At 46.2% G+C, this 13,580-nt stretch overlaps 1 protein-coding gene across 2 annotated transcripts in view; it reads right to left on the reverse strand.

The window, feature by feature from the left end:
* Positions 1-13,580, reverse strand: part of LOC124612807 (protein-cysteine N-palmitoyltransferase Rasp) — a 169,097-nt gene that overhangs the window by 44,983 nt on the left and 110,534 nt on the right. For both annotated transcript variants that reach the window (XM_047141227.1, XM_047141228.1), the window contains exon 7: positions 789-990. In XM_047141227.1, coding sequence (XP_046997183.1) covers positions 789-990 — 202 coding nt within the window. The remainder of the gene's footprint in view (positions 1-788; positions 991-13,580) is intronic.

Raw genomic sequence — 13,580 nt, forward strand, 5'->3', positions numbered from 1 at the left:
CATGTCCACAGTGGAATACAGGTACTGTGCGATGTGGTCACATGAGCGTGCACATGTGGACAGATGGCCGAGACTACAGCGCTGTTTACCATGACCTGCACACAACGCGTGTGCCCCCAGATGCTGTGGCATCAGCAGAGAGCTTTGTGGTAAAAAGCTCCGTGTCTCTTCTGTTGACAATCTTCCAAGGTACAGTAGGGGCTGTATCTAGCCAATGAAGGGTATCCACAAATGTGGTGGCCAAATATACAAGGTCCCAGCCCTGCATATACTACAGTCCTAGAATTTTCTCTCTCTGGCAATGTGAAGAGCGTCAAGCTGCATCATTGTTTGGGGTCTGTAGGTCTCCTTCTAACTGGATAGGTAAATCAGTGTGAAGGTTGGGTCATGCCTAGTAAAGAACTGTGGTCTTTAAACAATTCTAACTTTTGTGCAATGCACAGTTTCAAGTGTGTAATCATCCTGTTTTTGTTAATATAACCCTTAGCCTACACAACCAGAATGGCTCAGCATACTGTTGCTGTCACTAACAGATTCAATAAGGGACAAGAATCAGTGTAGTTTTCCACATATGCAAAGCCTTGGAAAGGGTGGAATGTTGCGGAAGAAAATTCTTGAATACAAAATAAAACTTTCTACAGAAAGTCAGTGAATAATTTATCAGATTGCACAGGTTTCGTAATACGTTAATAGGTTCTGTGCACAATAGCACATACTGTGCGATAACATGTGTAGTACATGCTTGTGTTTGATACTATACAGTTACACAGACCAATGAAAGTGCTTACCTCAAGCTTTTGATATGTTGGTGAGCGAGCAACACTTCTGCATATTCCTTCCACTGTTAGTCCAATGAAATTGAGAACAGACCAAATCAGAACATAGTCATATGTGTTGTGCCACAAATATATGAAAATAAAGCATACAAATGATGCACCCAATTTCTTAATCAAGCTCGAATCGTTTCCACGGCAAGGAATGTATATGTACCTGCAGCAAAATAGAAGAAAACATGTTACATGTTTTTGCAATAACACTAACAAAAAAGTTTTGTCTTTATTTTCTCTCTTCTTCCATACAATTCATGACTGATACACGACACTACCACTGCTGTTTCTTTACTTTGTAGCCAATATAAAAGATGAAAATATTGCCTTTTCATTTTTATATCTCTTTTCTGCAGTCAAACTTATATAAGCAACACAAGATTATCTATTGTCTTTTATGATAATCCAGGAAGATGGCAGATAACCTATATTACTCGTAGAGAAGCATATATTTCTACCTGTTCAGAAATGCTTCTTATTTGAAACAACATAACTGTGCATCACTGGGAGTACAATGACATTACAATAATTAGTTACATGTAGCACATTGTCTCACAACTATATTTCTAAGTAGCATTTATAACGCTTTTTACTTTAAACCATATCCAGCTCTTTCATTTGACTGAAGTTTTATAAATATTAAGTATATTTGCGTTTATTAGAATGTAATCTACAGGTGCCACACTTTCAAAATATTTCCTTAATACCATTTAACTTTTATCTCATCTTTAATTTGGTATTACTGACTACATTATTCTCTTTAAAACAATAAATTTTGCAGCATACAAATGAATTGATTTAAAATTATGGAAGAAAGTTCTAAATGACAATTAGCCATACTGACTGAGATTACCATCCCTTTTTTTTCCAGTTCAGTTGCAACAGTCCGACGGAGCTATTGACAATTTTAAGTTATACAATTCCAAAAACTTGTCAAACTCTTAGCAGAACAGTTAACGTATGTTGTAGTGGGAAATGGAGACAGTGAATGGTTTCAGATGAGCAATTTGTAATCCCTGTACATAGAAGAGCATGTCCTGACTGACTGACTGACTGACTCTTCATCAACCAGCCCAAATTGCTAAGGGCAAAAACTTGAAATTTGGAGGTGTGGATCTTGTACTATTGTATTAAGAATTTCAAACCCTAGAAGAGTTAAAAATGGGGATGAAATGCCTTTTAAAAAATCTAACCCTATGGAGGGTTAGGTTAACCTCCCATGAACCATGGACCTTGCCGTTGGTGGGGAGGCTTGCGTGCCTCAGCGATACAGATAGCCGTACTGTAGGGGCAACCATAACGGAGGGGTATCTGTTGAGACGCCAGACAAACGTGTGGTTCCTGAAGAGGGGCAGCAGCCTTTTCAGTAGTTGCAAGGGCAACAGTCTGGTTGATTGACTGATCTGGCCTTATAACAATAACCAAAACGGCCTTGCTGTGCTGGTATTGCGAACGGCTGAAAGCAAGGGGAAACTACAGCCGTAATTTTTCCCGAGGGCATGCAGCTTTACTGTATGATTAAATGATGATGGCGTCCTCTTGGGTAAAATATTCCGGAGGTAAAATATTCCCCCACTTGGATCTCCGGGCGGGGACTGCTCAAGAGGACGTCGTTATCAGGAGAAAGAAAACTGGCATTCTACAGATCGGAGCGTGGAATGTCAGATCCCTTAACCGGGCAAGTAGGTTAGAAAATTTAAAAAGGGAAATGGATAGGTTGAAGTTAGATATAGTGGGAATTAGTGAAGTTCGGTGGCAGGAGGAACAAGACTTCTGGTCAGGTGACTACAGGGTTATAAACACAAAATCAAATAGGGGTAATGCAGGAGTAGGTTTAATAATGAATAGGAAAATAGGAATGCGGGTAAGCTACTACAAACAGCATAGTGAACGCATTATTGTGGCCAAGATAGATACGAAGCCCACACCTACTACAGTAGTACAAGTTTATATGCCAACTAGCTCTGCAGATGACGAAGAAATTGAAGAAATGTATGATGAAATAAAAGAAATTATTCAGATTGTGAAGGGAGATGAAAATTTAATAGTCATGGGTGACTGGAATTCGAGTGTAGGAAAAGGGAGAGAAGGAAACATAGTAGGTGAATATGGATTGGGGCTAAGAAATGAAAGAGGAAGCCGCCTGGTAGAATTTTGCACAGAGCACAACATAATCATACCTAACACTTGGTTTAAGAATCATGAAAGAAGGTTGTATACATGGAAGAACCCTGGAGATACTAAAAGGTATCAGATAGATTATATAATGGTAAGACAGAGATTCAGGAACCAGGTTTTAAATTGTAAGACATTTCCAGGGGCAGATGTGGACTCTGGCCACAATCTATTGGTTATGACCTGTAGATTAAAACTGAAGAAACTGCAAAAAGGTGGGAATTTAAGGAGATGGGACCTGGATAAACTGAAAGAACCAGAGGTTGTAGAGAGTTTCAGGGAGAGCATAAGGGAACAATTGACAGGAATGGGGGAAAGAAATACAGTAGAAGAAGAATGGGTAGCTCTGAGAGATGAAGTAGTGAAGGCAGCAGAGGATAAAGTAGGTAAAAAGACGAGGGCTAGTAGAAATCCTTGGGTAACAGAAGAAATATTGAATTTAATTGATGAAAGGAGACAATACAAAAATGCAGTAAATGAAGCAGGCAAAAAGGAACACAAACGTCTCAAAAAAGAGATTGACAGGAAGTGCAAAATGGCTAAGCAGGGATGGCTAGAGGACAAATGTAAGGCTGTTGAGGCTTATCTCACTAGGGGTAAGGTAGATACTGCCTACAGAAAAATTAAAGAGACCTTTGGAGAAAAGAGAACCACTTGCATGAATATCAAGAGCTCAGATGGAAACCCAGTTCTAAGCAAAGAAGGGGAATCAGAAAGGTGGAAGGAGTATATGGAGGGTCTGTACAAGGGCAATTCACTTCAGGACAATATTATGGAAATGGAAGAGGATGTAGGTGAAGATGAAATGGGAGATACGATACTGCGTGAAGAGTTTGACAGAGCACCGAAAGACCTGAGTCGAAACAAGGCCCCTGGAGTAGACAACATTCCATTGGAATTACTGACGGCCTTTGGAGAGCCAGTCCTGACAAAACTCTACCATCTGGTGAGCAAGATGTATGAAACAGGCGAAATATCCTCAGACTTCAAGAAGAATATAATAATTCCAATCCCAAAGAAAGCAGGTGTTGACAGATGTGAAAATTACCGAACTATCAGTTTAATAAGTCACAGCTGCAAAATACTAACACGAATTCTTTACAGACAAATGGAAAAACTAGTAGAAGCCAACCTCGGGGAAGATCAGTTTGGATTCCGTAGAAACACTGGAACACATGAGGCAATACTGACCTTACAACTTATCTTAGAAGAAAGATTAAGGAAAGGCAAACCCACGTTTCTAGCATTTGTAGACTTAGAGAAAGCTTTTGACAATGTTGACTGGAATACTCTCTTTCAAATTCTAAAGGTGGCAGGGGTAAAATACAGGGAGCGAAAGGCTATTTGCAATTTATACAGAAACCAGATGGCAGTTATAAGAGTCGAGGGACATGAAAGGGAAGCAGTGGTTGGGAAGGGAGTAAGACAGGGTTGTTGCCTCTCCCCGATGTTGTTCAATCTGTATATTGAGCAAGCAGTAAAGGAAACAAAAGAAAAATTCAGCGTAGGTATCAAAACCCATGGAGAAGAAATAAAAACTTTGAGGTTCACCGATGACATTGTAATTCTATCAGAGACAGCAAAGGACTTGGAAGAGCAGTTGAATGGAATGGACAGTGTCTTGAAAGGAGGATATAAGATGAACATCAACAAAAGCAAAACAAGGATAATGGAATGTAGTCCAATTAAGTCGGGTGATGCTGAGGGAATTAGATTAGGAAATGAGACACTTAAAGTAGTAAAGGAGTTTTGCTATTTGGGGAGCAAAATAACTGATGATGGTCGAAGTAGAGAGGATATAAAATGTAGACTGGCAATGGCAAGGAAAGCGTTTCTGAAGAAGAGAAATTTGTTAACATTGAGTATAGATTTAAGTGTCAGGAAGTCCTTTCAGAAAGTATTTGTATGGAGTGTAGCCATGTATGGAAGTGAAACACAGACGATAAATAGTTTGGACAAGAAGAAACTAGAAGCTTTCGAAATGTGGTGCTACAGAAGAATGCTGAAGATTAGATGGGTAGACCACATAACTAATGAGGAAGTATTGAATAGGATTGGGGAGAAGAGACGTTTGTGGTACAACTTGACCAGAAGAAGGGATCGGTTGGTAGGACATGTTCTGAGGCATCAAGGGATCACCAATTTAGTATTGGAGGTCAGCGTGGAGGGTAAAAATCGTAGAGGGAGACCAAGAGATGAATACACTAAGCAGATTCAGAAGGATGTAGGTTGTAGTAGGTACTGGGAGATGAAAAAGCTTGCACAGGATAGAGTAGCATGGAGAGCTGCATCAAGCCAGTCTCAGGACTGAAGACAACAACAACAACAACAACAAATGAAGTGAGAGGGGGGGGGGGGGATGCAACAGTGGATGAAAGCTTTTCTTGAAAATATATCCTTATTAAAGAACTACTAAAGTATTTTTCAAGCTACACCTATGAATTTTCATATTTGACTTCTCAGTAACAAATAAAAAAGTATGCCTTTCAGTGTTTTTGAAAACTGAACCCTTAAGGGGGTGAAACAGGGGATGAGATTTTTTACGAAAATATTCTATTATGAAAGCATTTTTAAAGCTAAGTCCATGAAAATTTAAATTTGGATTCTCAGTTAGAAATAAAAAAGTACGTGATTCACTGTTTTTGGAAATCAAACCCCTATGGGGGTGAAATGAGGGATGAAAGTTTTTATGAAAATATTTCATTATAAAAGCATTTTTAAAGCCAAATCTTTGAAAATTGGAGTTTGCCTTTTTGGTCAGAGATGAAAAAATATGTTTCACTGTTCTTGGAAAAGTAACCCCGAGTGGGGTTATACTGATTCACTGACTCATCATCACACAACACAAACCACTAGGAATAGAAACTTGAAGTTTGGAGAGTGAATGGATCTTATACTGTAGCCATTATTTACAAAAGGATTATCCGAATTTCACTCCTAAGGGAATGAAATAAAGGATGAAATGCTTTTTGAAAGTATATTGCTATTAAGGGAATTTTGAAGTTAGAACAACGAAAACTGGTATTTGGTTTCTCAGTCAGAAAAAAATGTGTGTTTCAGCATTTTTGGAATTTCAAACACTAAGGGGTAAAATATTGGGTGAAAGTTTTTTTGAAAATAAATTATTACTGTACAGCTACTAAATCAATTTAAGGAGACATCTATGACAACTGATATTTGAATTCTCAGTTACAAATAAAAAAAATTTGATGTTTCAGTGCTCCTGGGAATTCAACCCCTAAGGGAGCGCAATAGGAAATTAAAATTTTTAAGAAAATCTTTTGTTACACTAAAAAGATTAAAGCTAAATTTATGAAAATTAGTACTTCACATCTCAGTTAGATATAAGGGAATATTCGTTAAATGATGAAAGTTGCTATGGAAACATTTCCACAAGAATGCGAAAGGCATGATTAAAAAGAACTTTAGACTCCAGCTTGCTCTTTAGTCAAAAGTACATGCAAAAAAAACCATGGTTATATGGCTTTAATCAGCATGAAAAGGTTGGAAGGTGTTGCAATTAGTGAACAACATAAAACTTCAATTAAATAAAAAGAAATTCTCTGCAGGCCATACAGAACACGCGAGCAAAGCACAACTAGTGCTAAGTTGCATATAAATAAAAGAAGCCCCAGTAAAATTATAGAAGTCACACGTGTAACTTATTCATACAAATAAATGTAAATAATTTATAGGAATTTAATTTCAGTTTCAAATGTACCCTCTCTGATTTCAACACTGAAGTTGTTCTCACAACATTACGTGTTCTCACAACATTTAAAAAAAATGTAAGAACATTTTTGAGAATTTCATGACACAACTAATTCATTTCTTGTATTTAGTCTACCTTTGTAGATTTCACATTTCATATATCCACACAAAAGCAATGACTTAGAATGTGAAGGTGCTCCATGGAAGAAGTGTCAGCTATGTTTTAGTAGGAAAAGGGACAGTAAATGGTCTGAGACCAAATATGGAGTCCAGCAGAGGAGTGACTTGCTTCCACCAAGAGACACTAAAGTAATCTGCTTCATGCATCTACAGGGCTATAGCCGGCATAGAGACACAGACACCACGAACAACTTCCTCCTTTCAGTGAGACTGCTGATGCACGACTATTCTGACCCATGTGTACCAGGGCTGACATGAAGCCACACTCCTACACTTCACCAGCGACAGTTGCAATTCATGACATGCTTACGGTTCACACAGTTGCGGCAACAGTTCCAGTATATCACACACCAACACAAGTCATCAATCACCACAAATACAGTTATATGCTATAACCGAGTAATCATTAGCTACGGAAAGTGGGTAAGGGGGGGGGGGGGGCGGTGAGGAGAGATGACGGTGATGAGGGAGGTAGGATAGGTGGTTGGCAAAGGGGTGGGAGGGGGCGACGGAGGATGAGGGGGGGGGGGGGGGGCCGGAGGGGCGGGAGGGCAGGGGGCCTGAGAGGGGAGGGACCGGAGGGGGAGGAGGCCGGACGGGGGAGGAGGCCGGACGGGGAGGAGGCCGGACGGGGACGGAGGCCGGACGGGGAGGAGCCGACGGGAGCCGACGGGGGAGGCCGGACGGGGGGAGGAGGCCGGAGGGGGAGGAGGCCGGAGGGGGGAGGGAGCCGCGAGGGGGGAGGAGGCCGGAGGGGGGGAGGGAGGCGAGGGGGGAGGAGGCCGGAGGGGGGAGGAGGCCGGAGGGGGGAGGAGGCCGGAGGGGGAGGAGGCCGGAGGGCGGAGGAGGCCGAGGGGGGAGGAGGCCGGAGGGGGGGAGGAGGCCGGAGGGGGGGAGGAGGGCGAGGGGGGAGGAGGCCGGAGGGGGAGGAAGGAGGGGGAGGAGGGGGGCAGAGAGAGGAGAGAGAGAGAGAGAGAGAGAGAGAGGAGGGAGGGGGGCAGAGAGAGAGAGGAGGGGGCAGAGAGAGAGAGGAGGGGGCAGAGAGAGAGAGGAGGGGGCAGAGAGAGAGAGGAGGGGGCAGAGAGAGAGAGGAGGGGAGGGCGAGAGAGAGAGAGGAGGGGGGGAGAGAGAGAGGAGGGGGGCAGAGAGAGAGAGGAGGGGGCAGAGAGGAGAGAGGAGGGGGCAGAGAGAGAGAGGAGGGGGCAGAGAGAGAGAGGAGGGGGCAGAGAGAGAGAGAGCAGAGAGAGAGAGGAGGGCAAGAAGAGAGAGAGGAGGGGCAAAGAGAGAGAGGAGAGAGAGAGGGTGGCAAGAGAGAGAGAGGGGGGCAAAAAGAGAGGGGGGGCAAAGAGAGAGAGAGAGGGGGCAAAGAGAGAGAGGGGGCAAAGAGAGAGAGGGGGGGGCAAAGAGAGAGAGGGGGGGGGCAAGAGAGAGGAGAGAAGGGGGCAGAGAGGGAGAGATGAGAGCGGGCAGAGAGAGAGAGAGAGAAAGAGAGAAAGAGAAGAGAAGAGAGGAGAGAGAGGAGGAGAGAGAGAGAGAGAGAGAGAGCTGGTGGGGGGGGGAGAGAGAGAGAGAGAGAGAGAGAGAGAGAGAGGCGGTGGGGGGGGGAGAGAGAGAGGAGAGAGAGAGGGGAGAGAGAGAGAGAGGAGAGAGAGAGAGAGGTGGGGCAGAGAGGTGGTTTTAGGGTACACAACTACAATGGTCATTAGCGCCCAGACTACGTTAGGAATGCACCGCGAGGGCTAGTTTAAAACAGCAACTAAAAGGGAAAATACGATAAATAACAGATTGACAGGCTTAGGATTAAAAAAACAGCATAATCAAATATCTTTAGACAGGTTTGTCAAGTTGATGAAACGAAAAACGCAAGCAGCTGCTCCTGGGTCATCCGCTGAAATGGCATCTAGAGTACTTGGCAGGCCAAGATCAAGACGCAGTGTATTAAAATCCGGACTGGACGTTAAAATGTGGCGGACCGTCAGCAATTGCCCATAGGAACAGAACGGCGCCGGCGCAGCCACAGCAGATGGCGATGGCTGAACCGGCAGTGTCCAATTCATAACCGGGCCAAAACGACTTCCTCCTACCGAGGAGGGCGTGAGGAGGACGTCCAAGCCGCGGGAAGAGGTTTCAAGGCCCGAACCTTGTTGTCCATAAGTGCAGCCCAATCGGCACGCCACAGCGATAAAATGCGCCGACAAATGACCCTGCTACAATCTGATGAAGGGACACAACAAGAAGCTGTCCGAGGCTGGAGGACCACAGCCTTGGCCGCAGCATCTGCAGCTTCGTTCCCAGGGATACCGACATGGCCAGGAACTCACATAAAGCTAACCGGAGACTCGTCGTCCACCAGCTGCTGAAGAGAGCGACGTGGAGAAGAAGTAGTGTGAGGGGATGGAATATTCAGCAGCAGTGAGAATGACGTCCGTGAGGTGTGTGACCTGACTATCACAGCTTGTGAAGGTTTGATCCTGAAAGGTCGCCCTGGAAGAGAAGAGCCCCCAGTCTGCTTTGGAGATGTTCCAACTAGATGAGCACGGAGAGGGGGTATGATGCAGGAGATGGATAACACACGGGAAGTGGTCGCTCGAATATGTATCAGAAAGTGCATACCACTCAAACCGGCATGCAAGTTGGGTAGTACATATAGAGAGGTCTAAATGGGAATAGGTGTGAGATGTGTCCGAAAGAAAAGTAGGGGCGCCAGTGTTGAGGCAGACAAGATTGAGCTGGTTGAAAAGGTCTGCTAACAGGGAGCCCCTCAGGCAGGATGCTGGAGACCCCCAAAGGGGATGGTGGGCATTGAAGTCTCCAGTTAACAAAAATGGTGCAGGGGGCTGAGCAACAATTTGCATCATGTCTGCCCTGGTAACGACGATGGAGTGTAAACGGTACAAATGGAAAATGTAAAAGTGGGGAGAGTAATTCGGATGGCAACTGCCTGCAGGCCAGTGTGCAATGTGATGGGATCGTAGTAAATATCATCCCGGACCAGCAACATAACCCCTCCATGAGCCGGAATACCTGCCACAGGGGGTAGGTCAAAATGCACAGAGGTGTAGTGTGCCAATGCAATTTGATCGCATGGGCGTAGCTTCATTTCCTGGAGGACTACGACGAGCAGACGGTGCAAGCGGAGCAGCAACGTTAAGTCCTCTCGGTTGGAGCGAATGCTGCGAATATTCCAGTGAATAAGTGCCATCGTGAGAAGAAAAAGAAAAAGAAGATGCAAGAAGGGGTCACCTCGAAGGCCGCTGAGGGCCTGGCTTCGAGGGAGCACTGCCGCCACTATCAGTAGGCGGACAGTCATCGTCCATTGGTTCTATAGGTTCATCGGCCATCTTGTTAAGATGGCTGGGAGGGGGAGCTTCCTCTGCTGGTGAAAGGCCAGATGTTCGGCTACCAGCGGTGCGGCAAGGCGAAACGGATGACGGCCTGGGGCGGCAACTGCTGGGTGGCGCAGGAGAAGAAAGGCGCCGTGGCGGAGAAGGAGAACTGTGCTTCCTATGAGCCTTCTTGGAAGGTCGTTTAGTGGAAGTATTGGTCGATGGCTGGGAGTTCGAGGTACGTAGGAAGTCTGCACGGGACGGTTCCTTCTTGAAAGCCGTGCATCTGACTTCTGGGTCTTCGTCTTGGCAGAAGCTGATTAAAGTGCTTGTGTCTGAGGGGTGACAGGAGGAAGAGGAGACGCTGACCAGGCGATCTTAGCACTGGCCGAATGGACGACCGTAGTGCTGAAGGTCAGATCGCATGTCTGCGTCGCCACCTCCCTGGTAGTCCAAGGAGAGGCGAGGACAGAACTGTATTTCCCCGCTGGGAGCAGCGTGGGCTTCCTACTAGCAAATAGCTTGCGAGCAGCCGAGGTGGACACTTTCTCTTTGACCCGAATTTCCTGTGTACAGCGTTCTTCGTTGTAGATGGGACAGTCGCGGGAGGACGCTGCATGGTCACCCTGACAGTTCACACAACGAGGAGACGGAGGTGGACAGTCACCCTCATGGGCATCCCTGCCACAAGTGACACATTTAGTCGCATTGGAACAAGACTGGCGAGTGTGATTAAAATGCTGACACTGGTAGCAGCGCGTAGGTGTCGGGACATAGGGGCGAACGGAAATAACCTCGTAGCCCGCTTTGATGCGCGACGGCAGCTGAACACTATCAAAGGTCAAGAAAAGTGTCTGGGTCGGTACGAGGTCATTGTTGACCTTTTTCATGACCCTATGGACAGCAGTCACGCCCTGCTCAGCGAGGAAAGATTGAATCTCCTCGTCAGTCAATCCGTCGAGGGAGCTAGTATAGACTACCCCACGAGACGAATTCAAAGTTCGGTGAGCCTCCACCCGGACAGGGAACGTGTACAGGAGTGTGGCCCGAAGCAGTTTCTGTGCCTGAAAGGCGCTCTCAGTTTCTAGTAATAAGGTACCGTTACGCAACCTGGTACAAGACTTGACAGATCCGGCTATGGCATCTACGCCCTTCTGGATAACAAAAGGGTTGAAGAGGAAAAATCCTTTCCGTCCTCAGATCGAGAAACTACGAGGAACTGTGAGGCAGGTGGTAGTACTTTTGTCACTGGTGGCTGGTCAAGTTTCCGTTTGTGGGCAGAAGCCGAGAGAGAAGAAGAAGAGAAATCCATTGCGGAGGAATCCCCCATGATTGCCAGCGTCTCCGATGGCGCATTCCTTCCTTGTGGGGACCCTCTCAGAGGGCAGTCCCGCCTTAGGTGAATGTTTACACTTCAGGTCACACCTCCCGAAAAACAGACGGAGGGACCAATCGGCATGGTCAGAAGGTATCAGCTCAGGCAATCACCCCTCCCTGGGCCTGGCCTATACCAGGGGGTACGTGCGTGCCTTACTTGTCTACCCAGGGCGGGGAATTATGCGTTACCCCGTCACCGGCTACGCGTGCGAATGCGTGGGTCGGCCGTCAGGCGCACACAGGGAGGAAGGAAGAAAAGGAAAAAGAAGAGAGAGAGGGAGAGGGAGGACAGACTGTCTCAAACACCGAGGCGGAGACCAGAGAAGGCAAGGAGAAGAAGGCAAGGAGAAGAAGGCAAGGAGAAGAAGGCAAGGAGAAGAAGGCAAGGAGAAGAAGGCAAGGAGAAGGAAAGGGAGAGAGTAAGTAAGACAGTGAGATGGAGAAGAACAAAGAAAGGAACCAACCAAAAGAAGGAAGAAACGAGAAGAAGTGAAAAAAAAAAATGACCGCAAATATAGGCCGTGGAACCGTCCGTCTCCGGCCGCAGGCACAAACTACCCCCTTGAGGGGGAGAGACTCCTTTTAGTCGCCTCTTACGACAGGCAGGAATACCTCGGGCCGATTCTAACCCCCGGACCCGCAGGGGGGGGGCGGGGCGGGGCGGGGCAGAGAGAGAGAGAGAGAGAGAGAGAGAGAGAGAGAGAGAGAGAGAGAGAGAGAGAGAGAGAGAGGAGGGGGGACACAGAGAGAGAGAGAGGAGGGGGGACACAGAGAGAGAGAGAGGAGGGGAGAGACAGAGAGAGAGAGAGAGGAGGGGAGAGACAGAGAGAGAGAGAGAGGAGGGGAGAGAGAGAGAGAGAGGAGGGGAGAGACAGAGAGAGAGGAGGGGGGGGAACAGAGAGCGAGGAGGGGGGTACACAGAGAGTGAGGAGGGGGGGAACAGAGAGCGAGGAGGGGGGTACACAGAGAGTGAGGAGGGGGGGGACGCAGAGAGTGAGGAGGGGTGGACACAGAGAGAGGAGGGGGGGACAGAGAGAGAGGAGGGGGGGACAGAGAGAGAGGAGGGGGGGACAGAGAGAGAGGAGGGGGGACAGAGAGAGAGGAGGGGGACAGAGAGAGAGAGAGAGAGAGAGAGAGAGAGAGAGAGAGGGGGGGGGGGGGGACAACGCTGCCCCGGAAGGCATACATAAATAAATTCCTTCAAAGATGTATTACAAACAGGTAGTAACTAGTCTTATGGCCGTGCCATGAAATGTCACTTAGCCTTATGTTGAAGAGGGGTGGGGAGCAGACTTCCTCAAGAGTACAGCTCTTGTATCAAAGTCTCTGGTGTTTCAGCCTAATGGTTTCTTAGCAATGTGTACACCATTTTATCGAATATCTTTTTCTACATATCTTTACTATACATCGGTGCATCAGGAATCAAGGTTTAGTATTATGGTTTTGATAGTGTTTTAGACAGTTTTTTTTTTCTGCCATTGGCTATTCTATCCACTGCAGGAATACGCTTGCAAATGTCTCGCCAGAATGCATAAGAGTACGGTAACAAAAGTATCACCATCTAGCACAAGTTTCACAGCTCATTAGAGGAAAAAGAGTGCGAATTATACCCTGTGTGCAAAATATGTCCCGTTACTTTGGTTTCTTTGCCTGCTGACTGGGGTTGGTTGATTGGTTTAAAAGAGGGGGGGGCGGGGGAAGGGACTAAACTACAAGGTCATCGGTCCCTTGTTCTGAAGGAAACAATGCCACAAGGGTGAGAGTAAGACAATGAGACTTACAACACAAAACAGAATGAAAGGAAAAACCACAACCAAGACTGAAGGGCAACAAACACTTAAATGGACAAAAGGGGATTAAAAAAATGCATGAAGACACAAGAAACAGGTAGAAGAGGTTAAAAAAAGAAATCAGGTTACCATGGCTGGCTGACCATGAGGAGAAGCCAGCTACTTTGCAACATATTAAAACCTTCACCCTGAAA

Source organism: Schistocerca americana, chromosome 4 (assembly GCF_021461395.2).
Source record: "Schistocerca americana isolate TAMUIC-IGC-003095 chromosome 4, iqSchAmer2.1, whole genome shotgun sequence".
NCBI lineage: Eukaryota > Metazoa > Arthropoda > Insecta > Orthoptera > Acrididae > Schistocerca > Schistocerca americana.